The 26,444-nt window shown below is 41.1% G+C and overlaps 2 protein-coding genes across 2 annotated transcripts; both read left to right on the top strand.

Annotated features, from left to right (window-relative positions):
* The first annotated feature begins 1,908 nt into the window (after nt 1-1,908).
* Nucleotides 1,909-11,938, top strand: efna1b (ephrin-A1b). The gene is made up of 4 exons (XM_042422701.1): nt 1,909-2,174; nt 10,842-11,137; nt 11,239-11,427; nt 11,581-11,938. Exons 1-4 carry the CDS (start codon nt 2,077-2,079, stop codon nt 11,700-11,702), a joined length of 705 nt encoding a protein of 234 aa, XP_042278635.1. The 5' UTR covers nt 1,909-2,076; the 3' UTR covers nt 11,703-11,938.
* A 3,938-nt stretch (nt 11,939-15,876) lies between these two features.
* slc50a1 (solute carrier family 50 member 1) lies at nt 15,877-20,651 on the top strand. The gene is made up of 6 exons (XM_042424280.1): nt 15,877-16,116; nt 16,363-16,440; nt 16,539-16,662; nt 16,760-16,921; nt 19,352-19,471; nt 19,612-20,651. The coding sequence occupies exons 1-6, from the start codon at nt 16,049-16,051 to the stop codon at nt 19,711-19,713; spliced, it is 654 nt and encodes a 217-aa protein (XP_042280214.1). The 5' UTR covers nt 15,877-16,048; the 3' UTR covers nt 19,714-20,651.
* The last annotated feature ends 5,793 nt before the right edge of the window (nt 20,652-26,444 follow it).

Below are 26,444 nucleotides of genomic sequence, written 5' to 3'. Positions count from 1 at the left end.
TGTCAGAATTTGTTAAATTGATCACTTGTACCCATTTTACTTTATCAAACATTACTCCATTCCCTCCTTTTTCCCCTTAGTTTTGGGGAGACGTTATAGAATGGAAAATCACCCTGAGCTGTAATTAACCCCCCACTGCCTACGGGATCTACAGTCAGAGTGCGTGTGTGTGATTGTCTGTCGGAGTGCCAGGACGTGTGTGTGCTTGCCCAGCCAAGCCTAGGGACAGTCAGACACTCAGATTGTCTACACACACGCACACACACAAATGTATACACGCACACACACACACACACACACACACAATGCCCCCTCCTGCTTCCCTGCGGCTCTGAGCCAGCCGATCCAGGCTGGGATCCATCCTTGCCCGAGGGAAGGCCTCTCCTGCTGGGGCCACAATCCCGCTGACTGCCCATGGTCTGGACTTTATCCACTCCATCTGTGTGGCTAAGCGGAGACTTCAAGATTAGGCAGACTGATAAGACAGTAATAATTCTTTACTATCTGACAAAAACATAATCAGTAGGCTACACCAGCGTGCCTAGACAACAGCAGTCTGGAAGAACGTGCACACATCCTCTGCAGAGGGTTCTCAAATGACTGAAACACAATCAGAGAGGCATTCAGATCCAAGATCTCTTTAGTGTATGTACAGTATGTTTATAAAGATGATTGGTTTTTGCAGAATAGTGCAGAGAGACAGATTTTTTTTTACAGTGCACTCCAACAAACATTGCAAAACAATGCATTTCAGCACAATACTAAAAATACAGCTGGACAAACTGCATTACAATGCATCATAATCACCCAGCAACTTGCAACATACAATATGTCACAAAACAATGCAACACAGCTCAACAACAGCACATTACAGTGTTGCAACACAACAACTTAAAAACACAGAAACAACAAAAACTTACATAACAGCACGGCTGTAAAAAATTTGCTACTCTAAATCACTATAATTATTAGCTCCATTTTTCAGTTGATGAAATTAACTATATGTACAATTTTTAGGTGCGTAGACTCTGAGTATTTCTGTTTAATGCCACTTTATACTTTCAGATGAAAATATTGTACTTTTTTCCCAAAGCTACAGTTACTAGTTACTTTTTAGATTAAGACTCAGATCATTAGTTTATAGAATCTGTTTATGCATTACTAGAGATTCAGCTGGCCAAACATTTATAAAGGAGTTAAAATTAGCTCCACTTTGACCAACTACAGCATTTAAATACTGTTCTTATGTTAACGCAGCAATAATGATAATTGAATAATATCCAAATTTAACACAGAGGGGACATTCTGCACAATGAGTACTTTGACCATAGATACTTTACGTACAGTATATTGCCAATACTTCAGCATGTTTTGAGTGAAGGACTTTTTTCCAAATTTTTTCATAGTGTGATTTTACTACCTTTACTTAATTTTACTTCAAGGAAATGGTTTAAAAATATATTTCCTTCTTGTGTGGTACATATCTCTCTACATTTTCTTAACTGATTTTTTTGACCTGATTTAAATCTGACATGCGCCAGTTGTGCTGTAAAAACTGTGTGGGTGATATTTGTTTCAGTTGCTTTTCTTTTTTACTGTTTAAAATGTATTGTTTTCTTTTTTATCTTATCAGCTGACCTTCCAGTTTGACTTATGTGTCTTTTTTACGCTTCTTCGATCTTATTATGGCTGTAGAGGGGTTGTTTTTGTGTTTTTCTGTGTTCCTGGTATAAAGTGAGCAGCTGGAGGGCGCGTTCCCAGCTCCTGCGATGGGCGGGGGGGAGAGGGAGGGGGTGGGGGGAAAATCACACTGCCTCGCTGCTATTGGTTGGTGTCACCTCTAGGGGTGGAGCCAACGCTAGACAAAACAGACAAGTTGCGCTCCAGTGATTTCAATCAAGAGTTGCAAGCGTTTGGTGTGTTACACTTGTTTAAATTGCTGCGAATACTACAGTAGAAGAGAAAACTTCGAGTTTAGTTAACGTGCGCCTATTTACGCATTTAAATCGTCAATTAGAGAGGCTTTCATTAATCCTCGCTTACTAGTTGAACTTGTTTCTGTGGAGAAGAGGAGCTATGGATTTGGTGCGTCTGGTGTGTTTGGCTCTGAGCATCTGCGCTTGGTTCGCCTCTGCGGAGAGACACAGCGTCTACTGGAACAGCTCAAACCCAAAGTAAGTGATAATCTGTGCGCGCGTCTGTTTGAGTAGTTGTAAAGGGTCAACCATACACTGCTGTCTGTGTGACTGTGTGTGCTTCTGCTGATGTCTCGAGTGCATTTAACTGTTTTATTTCTTAAAATTTGACATCTGTAAAGTCTCATCCTATATTCTTAGTTACCTCAGGCCCCTGAGGCTGCTCACTCTGTTAACCTAAGCTGTTGTTGTTTTCATTCATGTGACAATTAAAGGGTTCGCGTGAGGTTTTAAAGTCAACCTTGTATGGTCCACGTTTAAACTCTCTTAACAGGATTGCTGCTTAGTGTATCAGGCTGCACAGTAGCAGTGTGGAGAAGCAAAGGATGGGCAGCAGATGCCCAGACAGATGGACAGATTCACCACTATATTTAACCGCAACACACATAGACACAGACACTGGCTACACTAATAGTAATAAATAGACTGACGAGTACCAACTTGGCCAGTGACGCTGTCTGTAGGGTCTGCACCTGTGTGTGCAGTGTGTCATGCAAAAACTAGTCTATTATTATTATTACTGATATCCCACCAAGACTCTGTCAGTAGGCTATAAAAGTGTTTTTCTCATTTGGGGAGAGTGGGCAAGCAAGCAAGCAAGCAAGCAAGCGCGCGTGTGTGTGTGTGTGTGTGTGTGTGTTTGTGTTTGTGTGTGTGTGTGTGTGTGTGTGTGAGTCACAGAGAGAGAGAGAGAGAGAGAGAGAGAGAGAGAGAGAGAGAGAGGCACATAATGCTGATTATTTTGTTTTGAGGTCAGAAATGTAATGCTATCCGACCACTCAGTGGAATCGATTGAGCTTGACAGACGCGCAATATCACAGCGCGATTTATTGAGCTTTTAGCGGCGCTTGAAGTATTATTTTATAACCGATCTGAAACAGAAGGACGGGTCCCTGCTTGCTGCTGCCGAGATAGGTCGATTAAAACCCGCCACCGAGACGAAACAAGGGCAAAAGCCATTATGGCCTTTTTAGTCTTGTCTTGATTACATTACTGGCTCTCTAATTGCCCTTTAACAACGACAATAGACGCAGGGCTTTAAAAAAAGGAGCCCCAACAAGGAAAACAATTGTCCTGATAATTGGATAAGGAGTCTAATGGAAAGTCCTGTCCTCATGAGGAGTGCTTGTGTCATGGGTTAGTCCATGTGTGACTCAGTGGCCCACCTGAGTTACACCTGAGTCACCTCAGACAAGAGGGCAGGGACTCTGGTTCAGGTGAGATGGAAGGGAGTTGTGTAAAACCAGAGGAGACTGGGTGAAAGGTGACACTGGATCTCTAAGTTTTAGTTCCTAAAAAAAAAAAAAAATCTGATAAAGACAGAAAGATGTCAGAGAGAGCAAGAGGACAAGGGATGGTCTAATACAGAGTCAGATCTACTGTCAGTCTGCTGTCCCTAATCTGGCTCTGGACTATTTCTGCTGTCAAATGGGAGTTGCATAAGGACAATAAGCAAAATCATAATATAATGCTAATCCCTTTTTCGAGAAGGCTAAACATAGGCTCTGACACAGACAGACACTTCACACATCACTAACAGCTTGGCCATCACAAACATGTGAATAAATAGATTCAGTAAATGGCTATAAGTGCTTCTACTTCTATTTTATCTGCTACAAGAAGAAGAAAAATAGATGTCCTTAGAAAGTCAGAAACAGAGATATTTGCATGAGGACAATAATGGCAGCTAAAAGCCAAAGTGAAACTATAATCTGCTCGTACTGTATTTCTTTTGCCACATTTTACAGCTCAATCTCAAACCCAAACTCCCTCCTTCTCTTCTTTTCTTTTCTTTCTTTTCTCCTCTCTTCTCCCATCTTCTCTCTTGTCTTGACTAAAAGCCCACCTGCCTCAGACTGTCCCCAGTGATCAATCAGTCACCTGTTCAGAGGATTATATAGATCCATCAGCAGTGGCTGACGGCAGAGCGCTGTGGATAATTGATGCTAATTGATTCTTGGTCTGATTGTAAGCAGGGGTGATTTGTCTTTAGGTTGAGGACACTGACCAGATGGCAGCAGTCTGCCTATTCATGTCGGGGAGTATAGAGATGTGAAGTACTGACAGTAGCTTAGGTGTGTGCGTGTGTTTTTCCTCTAAAGACAATTTACTGTACGTGTGTCTGTTTTTGTGTGTTTGGTTTCACTAACTTGTCAGTTCAACCTAATGATTATGACTTAATCCTTCCTTTTATACCCTGTAGGGATATGATACTGTTTTTCTCAGTCTGATCCAGTCTTGTTTTCACACTACATGTCTCTGCCTGTGTCGACTTTATGAGTGTGTGTGTGTGACAGAGAGAGGTTGAACTTGTGCTGCCCTTACCCAACTTTTAACGGGAAGTGATATTATTTTTTTGTTGTAGACTTGATTGTTTCTGTGTGTGTGCGCCGTCACGTCAGAGTAAAACAGGGAGTGGCCGTTACCGTAGGCAGCCTTACCGAGACATGATAAATGTGTGACTCACACTTACACACACTGGGGGGCAAGAGGGAGGACTTGGATGTTAATATTAGCCACAGCCAGCATTCCACCCCGCTGTTACTATACTCAACTCTGTCAGCTGTGTTCTTGTGTGTGTGTGTGTGTCTGTGTCTGTGTATGTGTATGTGTGTGTGTCTGTCTATGTGTGTCTGTACCTGTCTGTTCCTCTCCCCATCTTCACTCCTTTCCCTCTCTTTAACAGCTGGATCTCCTCCCAGACTGGCTGCTGGCCCTAAGCCCTCCATCTCCTTCTCTCAGCTTCAAGTGTATTCAAGATTTTCTGCACAGATATGGATGCTATTAACACAGAACTCCGCTGCCGCCTTTATGCCTGTTATCTCATTATTTGGCACCTTTCTTGCATCTCTAGCAGACTGAGATGCTTCCCACTATCTGCGCAAATATCTTTATCAGGACTTTGGTGTAATGTAATATTCTGTTTACGTGCATCTGTGTCTGGCTCTGTCTGCCTCGAAGCAGAGGGGGCCTGCCTCAACACGTTCATGCAGGCTGGAGAATGAATATGGGGTGAATGAAGGTGGTCGATGTCACCCCCCCCCCCCCCTCCCCCCATACCCGTCACCCCTCCCTGCCCTTCAATTCCAACTCCAACATTTTATATTTTGCTCCCTCTCTTTCCACTCATTATTTACCCCTCCCAAGCCTGTGTCCCGTCTGGTTTGTTGGCCGCTAATCTCACCACAATGAGAGCACACACACACTAACATAGATTACAGACGGCTTGTAATCTGACCATCTGACCCATAGACACAAAACCATCATCCTGCTGGCTATATTCTATATATATATATTTATGCTTCTGTGATCCTGTTATGTAACTTGGATATATTTCATTACTCTATTTCTTCTATAGCCTGTGTGTGTGTGTGTGTGTGTGTGTGTGTGTGTGTGTGTGTGTGTGTGTGTGTGTGTATATCTGGGTGGGTGGGTTATGGTGTTATGGTGTATATAAGTTACAAAACAAACCTGCAGTTGTCACAGTGGATCAGTCCTGACATAATCTCCCAGATGGGGTTCATCCTACATCAGAAAAAATCAATTACAAGCACCACAGGACATCTCCATTGAGTTTGTTATGAATGCTTCAATATCAAAAGGCTTTTGTAACTCCTGTCCTCTTACCTAACACGCTTATAAAGTACTTGCATACCTTCACACATGATAGCACACAGCAGCACCTGGGAATTAGTGACCACGTACAGTTTACAAACTGCAGTACGTATTTAATATCTGCGTTTCAGGTCTGTGAAAGCCCCCCCCCCCCGTTCACAGAATCCATGTATCTCTGTTTTTTCTCTGCTCTTCCTCTCGCTTCCTTATCTGTGGTCCAGACTTCCTCTCCCTCCCCGCTCCCTCCCCTTTCTCCATCAGTCCCCCTCTTTCTCACAGACCTTCCTCTGTTTTTGCCTCAGTAGATTTCCACCGGAGGACAGAGCACCTCTTAGCCCTGAGAGAGGCCTACTTTTGCCAAACGTTATCATAGTATGAGTGGGCAAGCATGTGTGTGTGTGTGTGTGTGTGTGTGTGTGTGTGTATGTGTGTGTGTGTGTGCGTGGTGTACTATGCTCATTCATAGCATTTCAGACATACCTTGGCTTTGCTGTCCACTCATATAGCCCACCATCGCCCCCTGAAGGTCGGAATTAGCAATAATCAGATGGATTTGAGGATATTTAGTTTTGCCTCGATTAATTCAAAACTTTTTTTTTTTCAAATATAAAGTTATTGAATATTTTATGTAAATTATTGGAAGTCACTGAACTTGTTCCCTCCGGCTCTCTCAGGCAGACAGACACAGATTAACTCTCTGTGACCCCCCAACATATTAAACAAAGCATGATACCGTTTGGCCTTTTTCTATTCATCACAGACAGAATGGAGAGGCTACAAAAAGGGTAACTGGGTGAAAAGATTTGGGGGGGTGGAGAGGAGGAGGAGGAGGAGTAGGGGCATGGATGCAGGGTGAGAGAAGGGTGAACTGGAGAAAGGGATTTGTGTTGAGAAATTAGCCTGGATGAAGAGCTCTGGTATATTATGTCAACGTTAAGAGAGGGGACAAAATAGAGGATAGGGAGAGGGGGGGGGTGGGACGATTTAGTAAGAATAAAGGAGAGGCAGACAGAGGGAGGAGAGAGTGGACAGTGATGGATGAAGGGAGGGAAGAAGTTTGGAATTGAATGAGTGAGAAACGGCAGTGTTGACAATTTTAAACCCTCTCATTCTGCAAAGGGGCCAAAGGGATTCTCGGCATCTTAACTATATCATGCACGCGTGTATAAGCACATGTATATTTGCAATCCGTGGAAGCTGAAGAGTTGAGTGCTTGGATTGATAATCCTGGCAGGAACTGCAGATTGTATTTGTGTGTAGTGGAGGAAGAATTCCCGCTGGGTTTCTTACTGCAAGAATATGAGATAGAGGAAGAATGGAGGTAGATTACATTGGAACCTAATATAGAAAGACATTTCAGTGTATTAGATTGGCTCTAATAGAGTATCCCACTAGTGAGCAGCTAAACCCATTAGAACCACTGACAGCTCCTCAGCCTGTGTGAAAGGAGGTGTGAATCTGCCATACCACAGCAGATTAATAGGGTATTACGTGTACACCTCAAAGTAAAAGTGTGTGAGAGTGTGACTGGAAATCTGATGAGTGTGCCATGTGAGAACATTGTCCAAACCGCAGCCCCCTGTTGTGACATTCCAGTGTGTGCACACTTACTACTGATTACCTGCAGAGCAAATGGTGGGGGATGCATCTGTTTAGTGTTTCAGTGGTGCTGACTCGCTCCCAGAGTGTGTTGTGTATGTGAAACAAATATCTTCAGCGCTGACTCAGATGCTGGTGTGTGTGAGAAGTTGCGACCCTGAACTCTAACCCCGGCGACCCGGCTGCCAGTTTGAAACACTCCCCAGAGAGAGGGGGAAAGACAGAGTTCCTGTGTCAGTTGTTTGACCAAAAACCAGTGAGAGCTCAGGGGACAAATGGAGGGACAGCAGAGTTGTCAGGGGGAAAAGGGGGGGTGGAAGGAAAGAGGGATGGCAGGGGAAAAGAAAAGAAGAAGAGACAATGGCAAGGCTTCAAAGCTCCAGTGAAGCGGGCAAAGTGTCAAACAACTCACCTACTGTCGTAACCGCTAGTGCTACAACCATTTTATACCCTTACAACACACGCACCTTGCCCGCTGACGCCAACGCTACAGTGACTTAGTAGTGAGAAATTACCTGGAGGAAGAAAGACTACAGCCACCTTCAACCCTTGCTGTTTACCCACACCTCAGTCACACACACACACACACACACACACACACACACACACACTCAAACACACAAGGGGCTCCAGTAGGCCTTGATAAACAGATGTGCTCATGAGCCCGGGGCATGAGACACCCGGAATAAGGGTCTTCAGAGAATCCCTCTCCTGTGAAAACACACTCACACAGGCACGAGGAAAGAAACAGTGTGGAAATTAGGTTTGCAACAATGTTAGCACACTCACACACCTGGCTCCCAGTCTCACATAGCTATCACATTCATGCGACTTTCACTCTCCTGAGAACTGTCAGTCAGAGGCGAAGTAAGACGCGGGGAGATACAAGAGTCTCCAGCATGTCGAGAGCTTTGATGAGTGAGACGTAAAGTTGGAGCGTGAGGAGGATGGAGGGAGAGGACTTGTTAAAGACACGGTGGAACAAGATGGAATCAATGAATTGCAGTTTCTCCCAGTTCCTTGACTTCTTGTCACATAAAAATAACTCAATCCACCACACGAACTCTCATTCAAAGATAAACAAATTTCAGATGCTTTTGGAAAAACACTAAAAATGCACTCACAGTCATATGAGCACATATATTACACACATCCACACCAGTCAGGGCAGTGAAAGCTCCGTAGGGGGTAAGGTACAAGGGTTGAAGAGGCCCTGTAGCCTTCAGGCATTCTGTCTTTGGGGAGGGAAAGGGTATAATTACACCCCATTCATTCCTCCTCCCCTCCTTTTCTAAAGAACACATTGGCCCCAGACCCCTAACAGCTTTTAATTAGCAGCAATGGAGGAGGGGGAAATGAGGAGGTGAAGAGAAGGATAAAAGGAGAGTTTTTTTTTTCTTAAAAGCACGACTATGAGCCGTGAATGAAATTAGCAACAGAATCTTTCTGTTTTGTTGGCTTTTGACAAGCTTGTGTTTTCATGCGGAGGTCAGCCAGGCCACTAACAAGGACACAGTGTGGGAAAAAAGGTGTATCCTATACAATTTCAAACTATTCTTTACTTCAGAGGGAACCACTCCAAGATCTCCAAACATCTTGTTTTCTCCAACTCTGTTATTACTGGTTTGACTCAAAAGAAAACAAGTTACAATGAGAGTTGAGATTATTCAGCCAATTAGTGTCTTTCCCTTTCACTGACACACTTGCACTCCCAAACACACACACACACACATATACACACAAATAAAGGCGGCATCCACACCTGCACAGGAGTGTACACACTCACAAAGAACCTTTTTTTTGAGAGAGAGAGAGAGCACTGATTGCTGATTGGAGGGTGGAGATCAGCCTATTTGCCTTGAATAACAAGTGTAGAGCTGTGCTCAGCTAACAAAGCATGTTTTGACAGGTAGGTTAGCGCTAACCAATACACACACATACACACACACACACACACATAGGGGCAGGAAGGAGAGGTTAGAGGCCCACGTTTGGAGCCAGTGTGTCTGTGACTTGGCCAGGGGGCAGGAGCCACAACAACAGGAGGGGGGGGGTCAGAGCCGCTACGTCCCACACTTTGATGCCGAGGCACACACTTACAACTCACATAAACAATGGCAGACACACAGGAGCTGTTTTGTTGTCACTTTCACTCTCACACAACACAGAAACACAAGCATCAACAAGCCGTCACTCAGTTTAAGCACAGATCAAATTTACGGATTAGAGCTTATTACCCCCTGAGGTTGTAATCAGAGTAATACCCAAATTATCAATCTTTCTTCACCTGCCGGCTCTTGGCTGATCTGACAGCAGCAGTCACACATCACAGTTACCGGCATATTTCAGCCTCACCTGGATCATCATAACTTTAAAGGAACACATTTTTTACACATAAATTCTTTTCCCCAAGTTCTCTAAACGTGGAAATTTCACACAACTACCTGAATCCCTCCACTTATATTCATGCTGAACATTTTTGCCACAAATGTGCAGTGACTTTACAGGATTTGTACTTATTTTTCACTGTTTCTCTGCACTTCATTAGGACAACAAGCATGGGAAGTGAGCAAAGTGGAGACAAGACGGCTCAAAAGAGCCATAAAACTAAATGAAGGGTAAAGATGAAAAGAGAGAAGGAGAGCGGCAGCCTGACTGTCTCCACCCACTCTGTCTCTGTCTTTGAAATCAGAGAGAAATTGAGAGAAAGAGAGACAGATAGAGGCTGCAAATTAGGGTGAGAAATCTCAACAGTAGCTGCAACACTAATGGACAAACATCTAGGTGGAGAAATCTTTGTGAAAACTGTTTAAAAAAGACTTGACAGAAAGAGTCACTGAGTTGAACAGATAGAAAGAGGGAAGCAGTGGACCAACAGAGAAGGTGAAAAGAAGGATGGGGAGAGAGCTGTCATTTAAAATCTTGTCCACTTGTAAGCAGTTGAGAAGTGAATCTGCTGAAGGCGAAACGAGGAAAGAGAGAAGGAAGGTGTGTTAGTGGGATGGCGGTAGGGCTTTATGAAATTCTAGGTGTGTTTTTCTCGTCTGAAAACTAAGTGAACAAGTCCAGCCTGATCAGGCTCTTTCTAATTCTGTCACAGTGATGGGCTTGTGCAAGCACACTGAAACATGTCTACTAAAAAACACCCTCACGTGCTACCTGGCTTACGCCCTACTAGCTTTACCGGTGTATAAATGCGCCCCATGCGTGAGTAAGTTTGTTTTCTGTGTCTATGTGTGATCTGCCCTCATTATTCTTAACGGATGCATTGTATGAGCCAGGTTTCCAGGGTGTGTGTTGAGCACGTGTACAAAATCCTAACAGACAGCTAAAAGCCTCTATTATTCATGTTTTTATTCATATTGTAAAAAAAAAATGCTGAAGGGTAGGACATTTGTCAGTAACCACCTCTTTCTTCCTATGTCCTTGCAGCTTCCTGTGGGATGAGTACACAGTGGAAGTGCGTATCAACGACTATCTGGACATCATCTGCCCCCATTACGCCCACGGCGAGGTGTCATCACATGCAGCTGAGCGCTATGTGCTGTACATGGTGGAGAAGGAGGACTACGAGGTGTGTAAACCTCATTCCTTCGACCAGCTCCGTTGGGAGTGCTCGCGGCCCTTTGCTCCCCATGCTCCTGAAAAATTCTCTGAGAAGTTCCAGCGCTTCACGCCCTTCACCTTGGGCAAGGAGTTCAAACAGGGAGAGAGCTATTATTATATCTGTAAGTATTTAATAGCAATATTCATTGCAGTATATAATCTTATCACGCTCCTGAGAAGCTTTCTTATATTAAAACTTTCCCTCTTTCTGACTCTTTTCCAGCCAAGCCAATGCATCACCATGGCGAGGATTGCCTGAGGCTGAGAGTGGATGTTGTCGGGCATAAAGGCTCTGGAAAGAACCATCTAGACAAATCCAAGGCAGAGGAGACAGGGAAAAGCTTGGATGGAGGAAAAGTGAAGTTTCCTGCTGCTGGAGGAGTGCATAACCCCTCTAACCGGCTCCCAGCAGGTGAGGATTGTTTTGTAAAAAAACATACCAGACAGATGCAAAATAGTTGCAACAGTCATGCATCTGAGAAGACCTCAACTGGGTGTGTTTACCATGACTGAATGATGAAATCCAATACTGACTCTCCCTCCCTTTTTTTTTTTTTTTTCTTAGACGATCCTGCTGTGATGGAGCCAAATGTTCAGAGGAGTATCGGCAGTTCAGGAACACAGCTGGACTCCTTGTCAGTCGTCTTTACCACAATCTCAGTCTTGTTATCCCTGATGCTACACTAAGGCTTGCTGGGACACCATAACAGAGACAATGCTATAACCTAATGCTGGTCATTGGGACCATGAACACTCAGAGATTTTTTTATGCAGATTTTTTATACGAGCATGGACAGAGCTGTTGTTGCGTGTTTGTGTGTTTGATGTGTTTGTTTGCGTGAATGTGGAACGTTGATCGTTCCAAAGAAGAGGACCTCAAAGATGTTTTTTTTATTACTTTATTAAAAGGATGGCGATTCTCATTTTTGACCATTTAAGATGCACACTTTTTTTCAGCCGCTATGAGCAAAACTGTAAGCAAACCGATCAAAAATAATGAATTTATTAATATCTGATTGAAAATTACACAAGGATTACAACATCCTCATGATCATGTCTTTTTCAAATGTTCATATCATCGGTACAGTAATTTCTCAGACTCTCACTGCCATTTTTCTTCATTTACATGTAGCGAAATTATTAATTCTGTGTTTTGGAAATGTTGTCGGCTAATGCCAACGTTATGTAGGATTTTTGTCATGTTGTTGTGTAGCACTCAGCTCCCGGTTATTCAAGTATCTGTCAAAGCATCACTGTTACATTCACTCAAGAAGAGAAAATACACAGAATCAGGTACTGTGGTTTAAAATGCGCCATACATAAAATATCTGACACATAAGTAAACAAATTTGCTAATGGTTAAATCTCACTTGTATGGTTAAAAAAAAAAGCCCAAATGATCCAAAAATCAGAAACAATCAATTCCAGAAAAATTGCATACGTTTTTCAAGCCATAAATCATCACCAATCTGTTAGTGTTGAAAACCACTTTAAGAGAATCAATTGTAAAAGTCATAGGTATTTTAGGGAGCTGCGCTTTTTCAGCGCTTATTGTTAATTTCTGTTGTCATGACAGTATGATGGTACACTGGCAGATGTTTGCAGATGCGATCCAATTGTTGTTATCAAACCTCAAACTGAAGGGATTTCCGAGAATATGTTTTGTTTTCTTATCAGACCTACTTCTTGTCATTTTGTAAATGTTTATATGTAAATTTGTACATAGAAAAAACTATAAGAAACTGTTTTAAGATGTGAAATATTTCAGTGAAATAAAAGAAATGTGATGTAATAAACATTTCTGTCTGTTTTTAATCAGTTAAATATATTTTTGCACTGAACACTGACGTCATTGAGATTTTGATGGATGACACAATGTTTTGGCAAAGCTATCCATCTCCTGTCCGATGAAATCTCTCCAGCCCCCCTCCACATTTCCACCCCCAGGTCTTTCCCAACCTCTATTTTCTCATCCCCTCTTCTCTGCCCTCTCTGTCTTTCATCCCTTGTGACACAGTTTGCTCTGGCTTAGATTTCACAGTCTGAAAACCAAACACTAGGGACGAGAGGGGGGACGATGAAGGAGCAAGAGAGCCGGTTAGTGCAGGGAGAGAGGCCCACAAGCAAACTGACAACTGGGTGTGAAGGTGTCACTCTCGCCTCCTTGCTCACACTCTTTCACTCTTTTTTTTGCCCTTTCTTGCCCTGTCTTTACTACTCTGTGCATCCTCCTTGGAGGGAAAGCAGAAGATCCATCTTCATTCCAACATAGGAATGAAGATGAGCACAGTACGCAAACCTCAGAGCTGACTGAAAACTGTCAAAAGTCACCATCCCTTGTAAAACCACGCAACATATACATTCAAAACCAGATCATAAAAATGAGTTATTTGTTTTTCCATCATCACGTCATCGCTTCATATATTCACTGCAGATGATCACACAGTTGCAGGGAGCTTGTGCAATGTAACACCCATGTAGATGTACTGTGGGTTAATGCAAGGCAGCCTTTCAGTGTACCTGATGGAACAGACCAAACATGGTATTCGCTGTAATGTGGGATTCAGTAATGTGTCAGTTCAAGATGATGTCATATAGCAATATGCAACAATGCAGTCAGATTACATACTGTAATATGGACAATTTATCAATTATAACACAGAATAAACAATTACCAGCAGCGGAGGAAGTCTGCATTTAATTTTCTGCTTGCATAAAAGTGAAGCAGATACTAATTGCAAAGAATGGTTTCAGTTATTGAATAATGTATATCTATAAATATCACTGTTGAAATCCCCCAAATTGGAAATATTAATACAAGGAAACAACAAAAATACCTACAATTTTAAATTTGTACAAAATGTATTAACTTCTCAAAAGGCAAAAACCCTCCTATCTCCAGTTTATGGGGATTCTCCATGCTTTCATTTCACTCTCTTCCTAAGATTGAGTATAAAGTCTCTAAAACTCTGCAATATTTTATGATCTTACAGTATCAGAATCAGGTTTATTGCCAAGTAGGTTTGCACATACAAAGAATTTACTTTGATGTTGTGATGCATAATGATCAAAAGATATGAAGTAAGAGAAAATACAAATATCACAAAAGTTGAGTTATCATAAATAATACAAAATAGAAATAGAACATTGCCATATATTTTGCAGAATGTATTTTGATGTATGAATCTCAATTTACAAAGTATTTGGTAACTATAACCATCAGATACGGCAGATGTAGTAGAGTAAAAAACATATTTTCACCTGAAATATTGTTGAGTCAAGGGAAAAAAATTAAAAAAGTTACTTTCCATCATTGATGGTTATAACCTGAAATATGTAATAGATGATAGAATGAGTGTACTTTTGAAATATATGTGAATATTATAAAGGTATGCAAACATCAATTCATTATTGGATTACATTAGCATATACATGTGAAGGGCATCTAAATATCAAGGCTAGACAAATATATATTTGTAATATTAAATGTGCATTTTGTTTGCATAACACTGCAGGAGATTCACACAAAAAAGGAGAAGAAATTACAATTTAATAACAGAAAGATCAATTATGAGCCAGAAAGATAAAACTGCTCAACAGTTACAGTATTATAGAAAATGCCACTGAGGACATAACAAATTAAGTGAAAAAAAAAAAATCAAATGTCAAACAGATGCAAAATTTAAACAAGACTAGAACAAAAAGAAAATGAAGGCGAGGAAAGGAGAAAATTATACATCAAAGACTGTTGTTAAAGGTCAAATTTGAGAGCTTTTTGAAAAGTGTAGAGCGAATGAGAATCTGTGGGAAGAGCTCTGCAGTGATTAGTCCGCTGAAAGCCTCATCTACCCCTTTCAGCTCTGATGCTCAGTCCTGACAGCTGGACACAGGAGGTGAAGCCGGCTGATCTGAGGGTCTGTGATGGTGGGCGAGGTAATAAAGGTAAGAAAGAAAGTTAATAAGGACTTTGTAGGTGATTAGAATGAATTTGACCTGAACTTTGCTGAAAGGGAAGGTAGCTGTAGTTTTAATTAAATGATGAAATATGGATTTCATGGACATCTTAAATGCTGGATGTAATATCTATGAAATTACTCTGAGTAAACTGGAATAGTCCACTGACCATTCCGCCCCAGTGGAATGTGTTTTCAACGTCATTTTGAACAAGATTGTGAGAGTGAAGGCACATTCAAAAACAATATGAACAAAATAAATGTCAACTCAAGGCCCACTTACTATTACTTAATATTACTATTACTATTCCTGCTCTGACATGCATTCAAAAGCTCCAGAAAACAACTATAAAATGGACCTCAAGTTATATTTCTTTTGTCAAAACAGGCATGAATTATTTTATTGTGATGATGTTTGCATGCACACCTCACATGTACATGCATTTATAACACAATTCAACTGTCTATATGTCATATTTTTTTACCCTACAATTTGTTTAACCAGTACATTTCAGAAAAGTCAAATATGCAAATATCCAACTGCTCATCAGTCGTTTCATTTTGACTCTTCTTGTTATGTGACGTTTATTTATCCTGTATATTAGTTTTTGGGATCAATAAAGTTGAATTGAACTGATCTGAACTTCTATGTTGCAGAAGCTCTCTGACTTCCCTCCATACGTTGAGTCAAAAACACAGATGTACTACAAGATTTTTTTTAAAAATGATTATTATAATATTCTTATTATACATCCATGTAGAATCAAAACTCTTCAGCCAGCTCACTCAGTGCACCTTCCACGTTTCTTTACGTGATTACGTCACGCGCGAGTTCCGCCATCGTTTCAGCGCCCTATTGGAGCAAACACACCCACCTGTTTTATCACACAGCAAATCAGCTTGCAGAAAATCTCAGTACGCTGATTGCAAACACGGAAATCTAGCGAGAGAAGGAGCCTGTGGGACGTCAGCGCACTGTAGTTATTTGCTACCTTTAATTTCATTGCAGTTCCGGTTCCTTCTAATCAAAAGCGCGAAAAATACCAGAAGCGGCGGTGCATCTGTTTTTACCCCCGTTCTATGGATTTGTTGCAGCTGCTATCATGGGCTTGCATCGTGTTTACAGTCGGGATGTTCTCGACTGGACTGTAAGTTGTAATGCTCATTATAGTGACCTGCAACATGGCAATTTTTCATCCTCATTTGTTTCTGCAACGTCATGTGTTTGGTAGTAAATAAGAGAGTGGTGAGATGGACGGAGCTGTTGTGAAACTGTTGCACTTGCTTGTTTGAACTCCTGTCAGCCACATGTAGGGATGGTGACTTGTGAAGGAGTAACTTTATCGCCTGTGTTGACTGTTTTTCTGCTTCTCTCTTCCTGTGTGTGTTTGTAGGACCGACCTGAAGAAGATGCACGAATCCAAGAGTGCTGACAACATCCAGTTCCTCCCTTTCCTCACTACGTGTCTTAAGTGAGTGTGTTTGTGCACATACCCTGATTTTCCACTATGATCAGCATCACTGTGTCACACTCTGGTCAGCACATCTAATGCTCCTCTTGTTGTCATAGTAACCTGGGTTGGTTGTATTATGGGATTCTGAAGAGAGATCAAACAATTGTCCTGGTCAACGTTATCGGAGCTTTTCTGCAGATCCTCTATGTCGCCACGTACCTCCACTACACAAAACAAAAGGTCAGTATGCAGACGGAGGAGGTGCAGCTCAGTTTGGGTGTGTTGTGTACACACCTGTCTCTTAGCATCCTCCTGTGTTTCTTTTGTTTTGTTTTAGAGGCAGGTGATGTCCCAGACGCTTGCTGCAGGAATGGTGCTGACCTGCGCTTGGTTCTACTTCACCACGTTTCTTCCGCCGGGAGACACTCGTCTCAGCCAGCTAGGCCTCACGTGCAGTGTGGTCACCGTCAGCATGTACCTGTCACCGCTCACTGACTTGGTATGAAACATATGCATTACAGGCAGCATGTAATAAGTCAAATGTACTTTGCTTCTCTTACTGGACTCGTATACCCCATTTACACCTGGTATTAACATGTGATCTGTATCTAGATACGTTATCTGGATAAGAAAAAACGCATGTTAATGCAAGGTGTAAATGCCCTTAGAAAGCATTGTGTTCAGATCTCGGTCAGGTGTAAATGCAATCTGTACAGTGTGACCACATTCACAAGTAAAAAAAAAATCCATACAGCAAGTTGAAAGGTCACCTAAGTCCACGTCTGCCTGCCAGCTTATGCAAGACCTGCAAACGTTGGGAGTAGTAGAAGTGGATAAAAGTCTTCCCTCTTAACAAACAAATGACGCCAATCCGCAGCATTGCTTCCCGTGACCTAAGACTCGCCATGTTTGCTGAAAAGTCTGCCAGCCTCGCCCACCTAATTTGCATATCAAGATCCGATCTTAATGCAGGCACAGATGAGAAAAGGAGAGTGCATTTTAATACCAGGTATAAATGCAAAGACCCATAGACAGAAGAGTCATTATCAAGAATGTATCCAGTTACAGATCATATGTTAATACCAGGTGTTAATTTGGCCATAGATAACGTATTGGGTGCTGAAATGATTAGTCCTCTAATCAATCAACAATTTTAATAATTGATTAATATTTTAAGGCATTTGTCAAGCAAAAAAGCCAAACGTTTGCTGGTTCCATCTTCTCAAATGTGAGGATTTGATGATTTTCTCCTTTTTACTTGTCTGTAAATTGCACATCTTTGGGTTCTGGATTCATCATTGGACAAAACTAGCAATTTGAAGTCAAATTGGGATCTCCCAAATTATGATGGTTGTTGTTGACACACATAAAAAAAAAATTGTTTCGTATGATTTTTTTTTTTAGGAATTTATATGATTTCGGTAACTACCATAATGATACTCTTATTGTTTTATTACAAATTTTTTTTTGAAAGATGGTAAACAAGAGAGTGAATTATCACTCTGCTTTTAACTGTAACTGTCATTTATGGTAACTTGTCATGGTTGCTTTTCCACCCATTAAAAACCAGAAAAAAACATGTCAAGCCGATTGCATTTCAAAGAGCAGCTTGAACATTATGCAGTCCATCATCCCAACGCCTCTGCATTATGTTGTTTATGTTCTGCGGCGCCGAAAATTAGATAAATCAAAGTAAATATGGCGCCATATAGCTGCCGCCATACAGTTTATCTAAACATAAAAGTCTGTTTTTTTTAAATGCAAAGGTTGATTTTACCCCTTAAAAGACAGATCCTTTCTAGAATTAATGCTTGTAAATCAGTTTTTAAGGGATGTTTCTACATGTGTCACAGTTGATATCAACATTACAATATTCACTTGAAAACACACTTTGCTTTTTGCTTCACATTGTGTAACTTTACAACTTGCTGTGGCATGTCAGTGTGATTTCCACCTTAGACTCTTATTCAGTACACAGCACATTTAGTCCTCCTCTCTGACCTTCTCCTCAACAATTATGTGCCATTGTGTCTCCCACACATAGTTTGCACAATCAGCTTTTATTTACCAGTGAAGACATAAATCCTCTGATCTCTCTCTTTCCTTTTTGTCTCTTTTTGTCATCTTGTTGCTCAGTCTACTATCCTGTTTGTCTCCTTCCCTCCATCTGCCTCCACCGCTCCGAATGACCCCCAGTCAGTCGGTTTCCTGCCTTTCTTCTCCTCATCTGTGTCTTCCTGTTATTCTCGGTCTCTGTCTGTTTATACCTTATATCCCCTTGGTTACATTCTGTTGTCTTATTACAGTCTATAAATATTGTGTTTGCACCTCAGAACTATTCAGAAATTACACTAAATGAGCAAACTTAACGCTAATTGTCATGATTATTATCTTTACCTACCTGAGCTTGTAGTTTTAAAGAGACCATCTAGGTTGGTTCAACTTGGGTCTTATATTTGTTGTTTTGGACGTCATTCCTGTTGGTCGTAATAGAATATTACTCACTAAGTTAATTATTGATGTCCGGAAATTTAGCTAAAAAGAAGTCAATCACGAGCCATCAGACAATCAAACAAAATTGCAGCTTAGCCAAACTCATTTTAAAAAGAAAACAAAGGCAAATTGTCATAAACATCCATCACACTTTACAGGCTTTGACTTCTGTACTCACCGTAGTCCTGCGCACACAGTTGTCCTGTGCAATTAGAGATTTTGAGTTTTGAGTTTCTTGCCTTGTCAAACTCCTTGCTCCAACATTGTAGTGATGTTGCCGTGTTCCCAGATATCAGCAATTATTTTGGTCAGTTTAATGTTACAGTAACCAATAGTAACAATGGCCAAAACCTAAAAAATAACCCCCAAGTTGTAATGAAGTTGTATTTACTTGTTAACCAATTGTTGCTACCATCCTCTGTCTCCTCCCTTTCAGGTGGAGATTGTGCGTAGCGGTAATGTGCAGCGCTTATCCTTCCCTCTGACTGTAGCCACTTTCTTCACTTCAACCTCCTGGGTCCTCTACGGCCTCCAGCTGAACGACCACTACATCGTGGTACGGCACAGAGAGAATATGCAACCGTGTCAGATTGTTAACAGCATGTGTAAATACAGCTTTTAACATTGATTTGATGAATGATTAATATCATTAATGTCTTATTTTTCTGCTTTTGTGTGTGTTTGTGTTCATCCCAGGTTCCAAACACCCCTGGAATCTTCACCAGCCTCATCAGATTTTATTTGTTTTGGAGATTTGCGTCTAATCAATCACCTTCCTATAAGACTATGCAGATATGAGGGAAAGGGATATAAAAAGGGGGAAGTCATGACAGATGTGATGACTCCATGGATTGCTGCAGCAAAGCCGTCCCATCGATTGTCTTGACTGAAACAAACTGTTAGTGGGGCGACACCACTGCTAAAGTGGAGATAATGTCTTGTTTTTGTTGACTTTATCATTTCAGGAAGGGATATCAAGGAGCACAATTAGTCAGAAAAGTGGTGAATTCAATTGAGTTCAGCAATTACAGATTTTTTTTTCTGCAGCTATTTGTCAAACCTGCAACCTGTCTCCTCTTCATGTCTTTCAAGTGCCTTCTGTTAGGTCATGGTTGCCATTAAAGACCAATGGCATTTCCTGATCTACCAGAGTTTCTTATCTGTGCATAATCCAGTGAATTGGATTGAAACTTTCTTATGTCATATTATCCAAAGATTTTGTGGAGTTGTAACTTTAGCGGCTGCTATTTTAATATCTCATATGGTTGCTCTGTTTATTATTACTCATATGTAGTATGAACCACTTTCATATCTATTCAGAGTTGCCTCTGTATCACCATATAGATGATATATTAAGTCATATCAGTGGCAGTAAGTTATATTTGTGTAGAATTGTTTTCTATACATTTTTATGTGAGATTTTTTTTTATACAGAATGTGTATAATGGTTTATGTCCAAGATCAAGTATTGTTAATGCTATTTTTATAAACTCTTATATATGAGATTAAATAAAATGCAAATGAAATTAACACCATAAGATTCGTTTACAACAATGAATGGTGCTTTTTTTTCTGGTGGTTGCTTGTCGTGGTTAATGGAGTCTCCTCATTATTATCTGTAATAAGGACATATGTTATGCAAATTAAACAGCTCTGTGTCAGCGCTGATCACTAATTTCTAAGGGATGTAAGATCTTAAAAGATGCCATGTAAATAAATTTTTACCTTCACCATCAGTGATGTTTATTTGCTGATTGCTTGTTAAGCTGTGAACATGGAAGAGATGAAACATATTTTTTTTTTAGCTCAGTAAAGCAAGAAAGCTGCACTTGACCCTTTGAAGTGGGAAGATATGCGCTGTAGTACGGAGGTTTTGTTTTGGGTGCAGTAATGAGCTTACATGCAGATGTGTGGATATGTGTGTGTGTGTGTGTGTGTGTGTGTGTGACTGGGGTGGTTGTGCAAGAAGAGACAAAAGCTTGTTTGATGGTGCAGCAGTGCGAATGAGCTTGTTTGTGTGAGTATGTTGATACAGAGAGGGCAATGGTGGGAAAGGCCACGCCAGAGGTTCTCATCTCATGTGTGTGTGTGTGTGTGTGTTACATTAGCCTCTCTTCCTGAGCTCAAAGAGCCTGCCCCTAACAGAGCACACAGACACAACACAGTATTGTGCTGAAATTGTGTGTTATGTAGGAGAAAAGCTAAGCTGAGAAGACTGGAGGTGGGAGATAAATGGACCATGGTTGAAAGAAGGAACAAGAAAGAAAAGGGGGAAAATGTGACAAAGCAGAAGGGAATGTAATGTAAATTAGACTGAGGTAGGAGACAGTAAACCTGGAACAAGAATAAAGGAATTCTTATGAGAAACTTGGATTTGACTTATGCTGTAATTTTGCTGTAAAATGATAAAAGTTTTATAAAACAAGACAAGCTGTACTTAGGCAGCAGCTAAATGCTAACATCAGTATATTAACATGAAGATATAATGTCTATGTCTAAATTTAGCATGTTAGCATGCTAAAATTTGCCAATTAGCACATAAAGTGCAGCTGAGGCTGAGTGGAATGTCATTAATATTTCAGGTATTTTGGTCATTATCCAAATGGACAAATTGAAATGTTGGCCAGGTGATGATGCCAGTTGAAAAGTCACCAAAGATATTAGCCTACAATTTCCTACATTTGTCGAGACATTTCACTCAAAACCACAAATGTGAACCTTGTGTTGACACTAGAGGTAGTGGTGACAGATGGGACTGACAAAAAGTAGTCCGATCAAAGCCTTTTTTTTCATTCAGGAAAAGCTGGGCTTTGTTTAATTATCAGTCTTATGGCCTCTGTTCTTCTGTTTTATTAGTCAAACATAAAACCACAATAACAAAAAATTTATGACAGATCTATGACAGAATAATAACTGGCATAAAAAGAAGGTTTGAACTTAGTTGTAATAAACAACAAATGACATTTGGTTTTGACAGTTATCAATTATCAGTCATTCTGTGTTGAGCTGAGTCTACTTAACTCAATGCACTGTCTGTCTCAATCTACTTAGATGAGAGGAAGGGCCCATTTATTGGAATATAGCCTAACTTTTTGTCAGTGGAGACCAACTCAAATGGTACAAAAAGTATCCCAAATTATCACAACCCGCCCACAACTATTTTTAGCTGCCTAATTAAGTAAAAAGTAGCCCAACTGGGCGGAAGACTGCCCCATCTGGCAACACTGGCAAGAGGAAAAGTAAGGGGGTCCCCAAAGTCAGCAGGAATTATCGCCTAGAAACCATGAATATCTGTACAATATTTCATGTCAATCCATTCAGTTGTCGTTGAGATATTTATGTCCAAAGTGGTGGACAAACTGAGCTTTGCCAACAAGGCTATAAAAATATATTTTAAGAAAACCTGAGACAGGATAGAGCAGGCGAGTGAGTCAGTTTCATCAGGTCTGCTCTTGACGAGAAATATAAGCCAACATGTCCTGATAAACAACCCAGATACAGTCAGCAGGAGAGTGGGAGCCTTGAGAATAGAAATTAGTCATTTAGGAGGAAAAGGAAGGTGGGTGTGGGGTGGTGGGGAGTTAGTGGTAAGAAAAATGAGTAAATGATGAGTTCTGGGAAGATAAGGGAGGATTGGATGTCGTCCATTCTAGGAGTAAAAAGGCAGACATCAATAAGGTTGGACGGACAAAAGCATGGAGTCAGATAGAATGGCTGGACACACCCCTCATTAGAAACTGTGGCTTTATTATGAAGAGACAACGTACAATGTGTTAGACAGGAAACCAAAACACGGCCCAACACTGGTGTGTACACGTTTTTGGTCGACAGCCAAATAGTAACACGAGGCCTATGTTTTGTATATGAGTGTTTGTAGGGGTGTTGAGGAGGGTAATCAGCTGAACAATGAGTTCAGCTCACAAACAGGATCCCTCTGTTTCCTGAAGTAGAGACTGTCTCCTTAAACAACACACACACACACACACACACATACACACAAGCTGACTCTTGTACTTTCACACACATCCTTTAAATCACAGGCGTATACACGTTATATGTACATTGTGCTACCATCTCTTAAGCAGACACTCCCACAGTCTCTCCCCCACAAACACCATGTGTGCATTTAGATGTCTATTTTTGTCATTATGGGCGAATTCTGATCCATGGGTTTTGTTTCCCCCGTAATTACACACAACAAAGTCCCTGCTAACATGCAGTCCGCTGCCAGGCTAGTGTGCATACTCAGCATATAAACACACACAGCGCACAGGGAGGCAGTCAGCAGCCTGTGCACTTTCTACCATCAGTAAAAACGCACCTGTCCCAGCTGCTGTTTTGAAGAGAACAAGAGGGGAAAGGAGGAATGTGCTTCTCTCAGTTTTCCTGCCAGCCCCTCACCCTTCGCCCACCTCCCTTGACTTGTTTATCTCATTATTCCCATGGTCAGCAATTACTCCTCCTCCTCTTCCACACTGTCATTTTATGTCTCTCTTGCTCTTTGTTGTGTTTTTCTTTGTCTTTTTTCCCAAATTGTATCTCTAATTACTTATATTTTCTTACTGCTCCATCTTGTACTCCTCTGAAATTATTTAGTGGTCCTGCTCCTACATTTATGAAATAGTCAGACAGCTGACTGCCATATTTTGTTCACTCAGATCATCTGAGTGATAATCAGGTCTGCTGCATGAAATTGTCAGCCAGTGTAAGATTTATATAGATTTTATGAGCAGAGGAGAGAGGAGCACACAAGCATTCTCACGTAAGAAAAAAAATCTGATGTGCAGCAGATTTCACAGATTTTCAGATTGACAGACACATAGAAGTCACCCAATTAACACTCATGCTAAAGCTATATTTTTTTTTTTTATTGGTGTACATGTATATGCATGCACTCCCTTGTTTTTGGAAGCAGTTGGTGCTGTAGGTATTTATGGGCAACCATGTGCAGAGAGCAGCAAGTGGCTTTCTATTCCCAGTTTTACCACCTTCTCCACCTTTGTTTTGGTTTTGTAATCAGCATTTTTCTCCGCAGAGCCTCACAGCTGAGGGGCTCACGCAAGAGCTTTATGCATGCATGCATTGTAGGTGACACACAGAGACCTCACCTTAGTTTCTCTCATACACACAATAACACATGCAAAAAATGTGACTCTTCAGCTCTTTCACTGTGAGAAAGACCTTTGCTCTATAACTCTGCCATGGAAATGGATTAACAGGCAGAACCTCCGGTGTGTCCTAAGGGTTTGAGGGTGGTTCAGTATGTGCTGTTTTCGGTCTCCCAGATTGTTTTACACTCTCCTCCTTCTTCCTCTTCGTCCTCTTCCCCCTGCCCCTGGTTCTGCCGGCCTTCAGCATGGGAGAGTGAAGTGATATGTGGACAGCTAGTCATTAAGCTGTCAGAAGACAGCCTATGGACCAAAACACTGTCAGCATGAATGAACATACACATTTCACCTGACATATAAATCATTCGTCAGGTATCCTTCTGTTTTACCAGCAGAGCACATCCGAGATTCAATAACTGGGCTTGACAGCGCTGGACGCAACACTAGCAGCATTAAATGCATCAAGCACAAAAGCTATTCAACTCATTTCAATAAAATTGCATCTGTCACTGTGTTTTGTTTCTTGATCATGTTCCGCACATCTTTAATAATAATGGCATAGTGATTGCAGTCGTGCAGACAGCAAATTATGTGAAGAACACAATTAAAAGTGAAACAGGTGGTGCAGTACAGTTCAAGACTTTACAAGGAGCTAATGTTTTTCCAGTCTAAAAATCACACACACACACACACACACACACACAAATACTCACAGAGCTTTAGGAGCTTTGGTCCTGTCTCAGCATGCTCGCTCACTTTGGCATTCATCCAGAACACACACATGTGGCAGATTTGTGTGCGTGTATAAGTGTGGATTTGGAAGTGTTTTTGAATGGTAACCATGTACAGTGAATTTGGATTTGATTGTGCGGATGTGTGTGGGTGGGTCGGGGTGGGGGTGTGGTGGTGGTGGGGGGGATTCGTGTGCAGTGACATACAAAAATGTTTTTTGATGATTTTCACAAACCTCTGCCCGTGGCGGAGATCCATTTTGTCTGACAGTTTTACGAACCTTTTTTTCTTTGGGGAAAAAGTATAGACCACAGTTGGAATATGTGTTACTCAGGGGCGAGAATGTGTACGTGCGTGTGTGTGTGTGTGTGTATGAGTGCAGGACATACACGTCCGCTGTGATGTGCAGAGGTGCTGAGGGAAGACAGGAGACACAGCTGTTCAGGGGACTTAGAGTCTGTGCTTGCATTAGCAAACATTTCTGCAGCTTCCTGCACTGTGTGCACATTTAAAAGTTTGCTACATCTCAGTTCATGTGGAACTTACTCTGCATGGCTCTCAGCATTTTTATCAGTTTGCTTCAACTCTAAGCAGGAAATAAAGCTTTATTAGCTAGTTTCACCATAAGTAATGACTCCAAACCATTTTTGTCAAACAGTAACAACCATAAAAATGACCCCCGACTGTTATCTTGAGATATATGAGTATCTTATCTTTCTCTTCATCAGACAATGAATCAACACTGCTCTAGTAAATCATCTTACAAGGAACATTTCACAATAATGTTAGATGGAAATTCAGGGGAAATTCACAACAACACACTTACGTGCAAACACGCGGATACACACTGGCTTATCATTTGTGTGGAGGGTTAAGATGTGTAAACAAAAGTGATGAACTATTAAGGGGCAACGATAGTGGAACAAGAGCTTTGCAGAGGTGCGATTAGGACTAGACAGAGAAAACATTTGACTGTGTTCAGAGAAATAACAGGGACCAATGTGGTGTCATTTTTCTAGTTTTTCTAGAATCTTCCGGATGTAACTCAATGAAAAGCACAAAGATTGGCTCAGAAGAACCACACAGAAACTGAAAGCTTTTAAACTGTAATATCTGACATGTCATCACAGCTTTCTTACCGGACAGGCCAATGTTGACACAAGATGCACCTGTTGCTTTTTTTACAAGGGATACCAGAAATATACAAACAATGTCGGCCTCTAGTGGTGATTTATAATACTGCAAACTCCTGTAGCAGACAGGACACAGTCATCAAGAGCTCCAACTCTGGTTTGATTGCAACAGCTCCATTACTGACGTTTGTTGTGTGTGATAGTTGTATTTGTTTGTGTTATTTGTGTTTATTGTTCTATATATATATATATGTAAATATATATCTTTTATTTAACCAGGTAAAAGTCTCATTGAGATAAAAATCTCCTTTTCAAGAATGACCTGGCCAAGGGTGCAGCATAAAGACAGACACACAACCATTCTGGTGTTACACAATGTCTATATTTCACCATTGTGGAATGTCTCTTTTTGTCACTTTGTCTAGGTGATAATAGCTTGTTAAAACAATGTTCTAACTACCAGTTCAACTGGCTCTGCCTTCTCTTATACTGCTGTTGAACCTTTGCCTGTCTCTCTGTGTTGCTGTTGTTCTGTATCAGGTGTCCTAAGGTGTGT

The sequence above is a fragment of the Thunnus maccoyii genome, chromosome 10 (assembly GCF_910596095.1).
Source record: "Thunnus maccoyii chromosome 10, fThuMac1.1, whole genome shotgun sequence".
Lineage (NCBI taxonomy): Eukaryota > Metazoa > Chordata > Actinopteri > Scombriformes > Scombridae > Thunnus > Thunnus maccoyii.
This window is presented reverse-complemented; position numbering and strand designations above follow the sequence as displayed.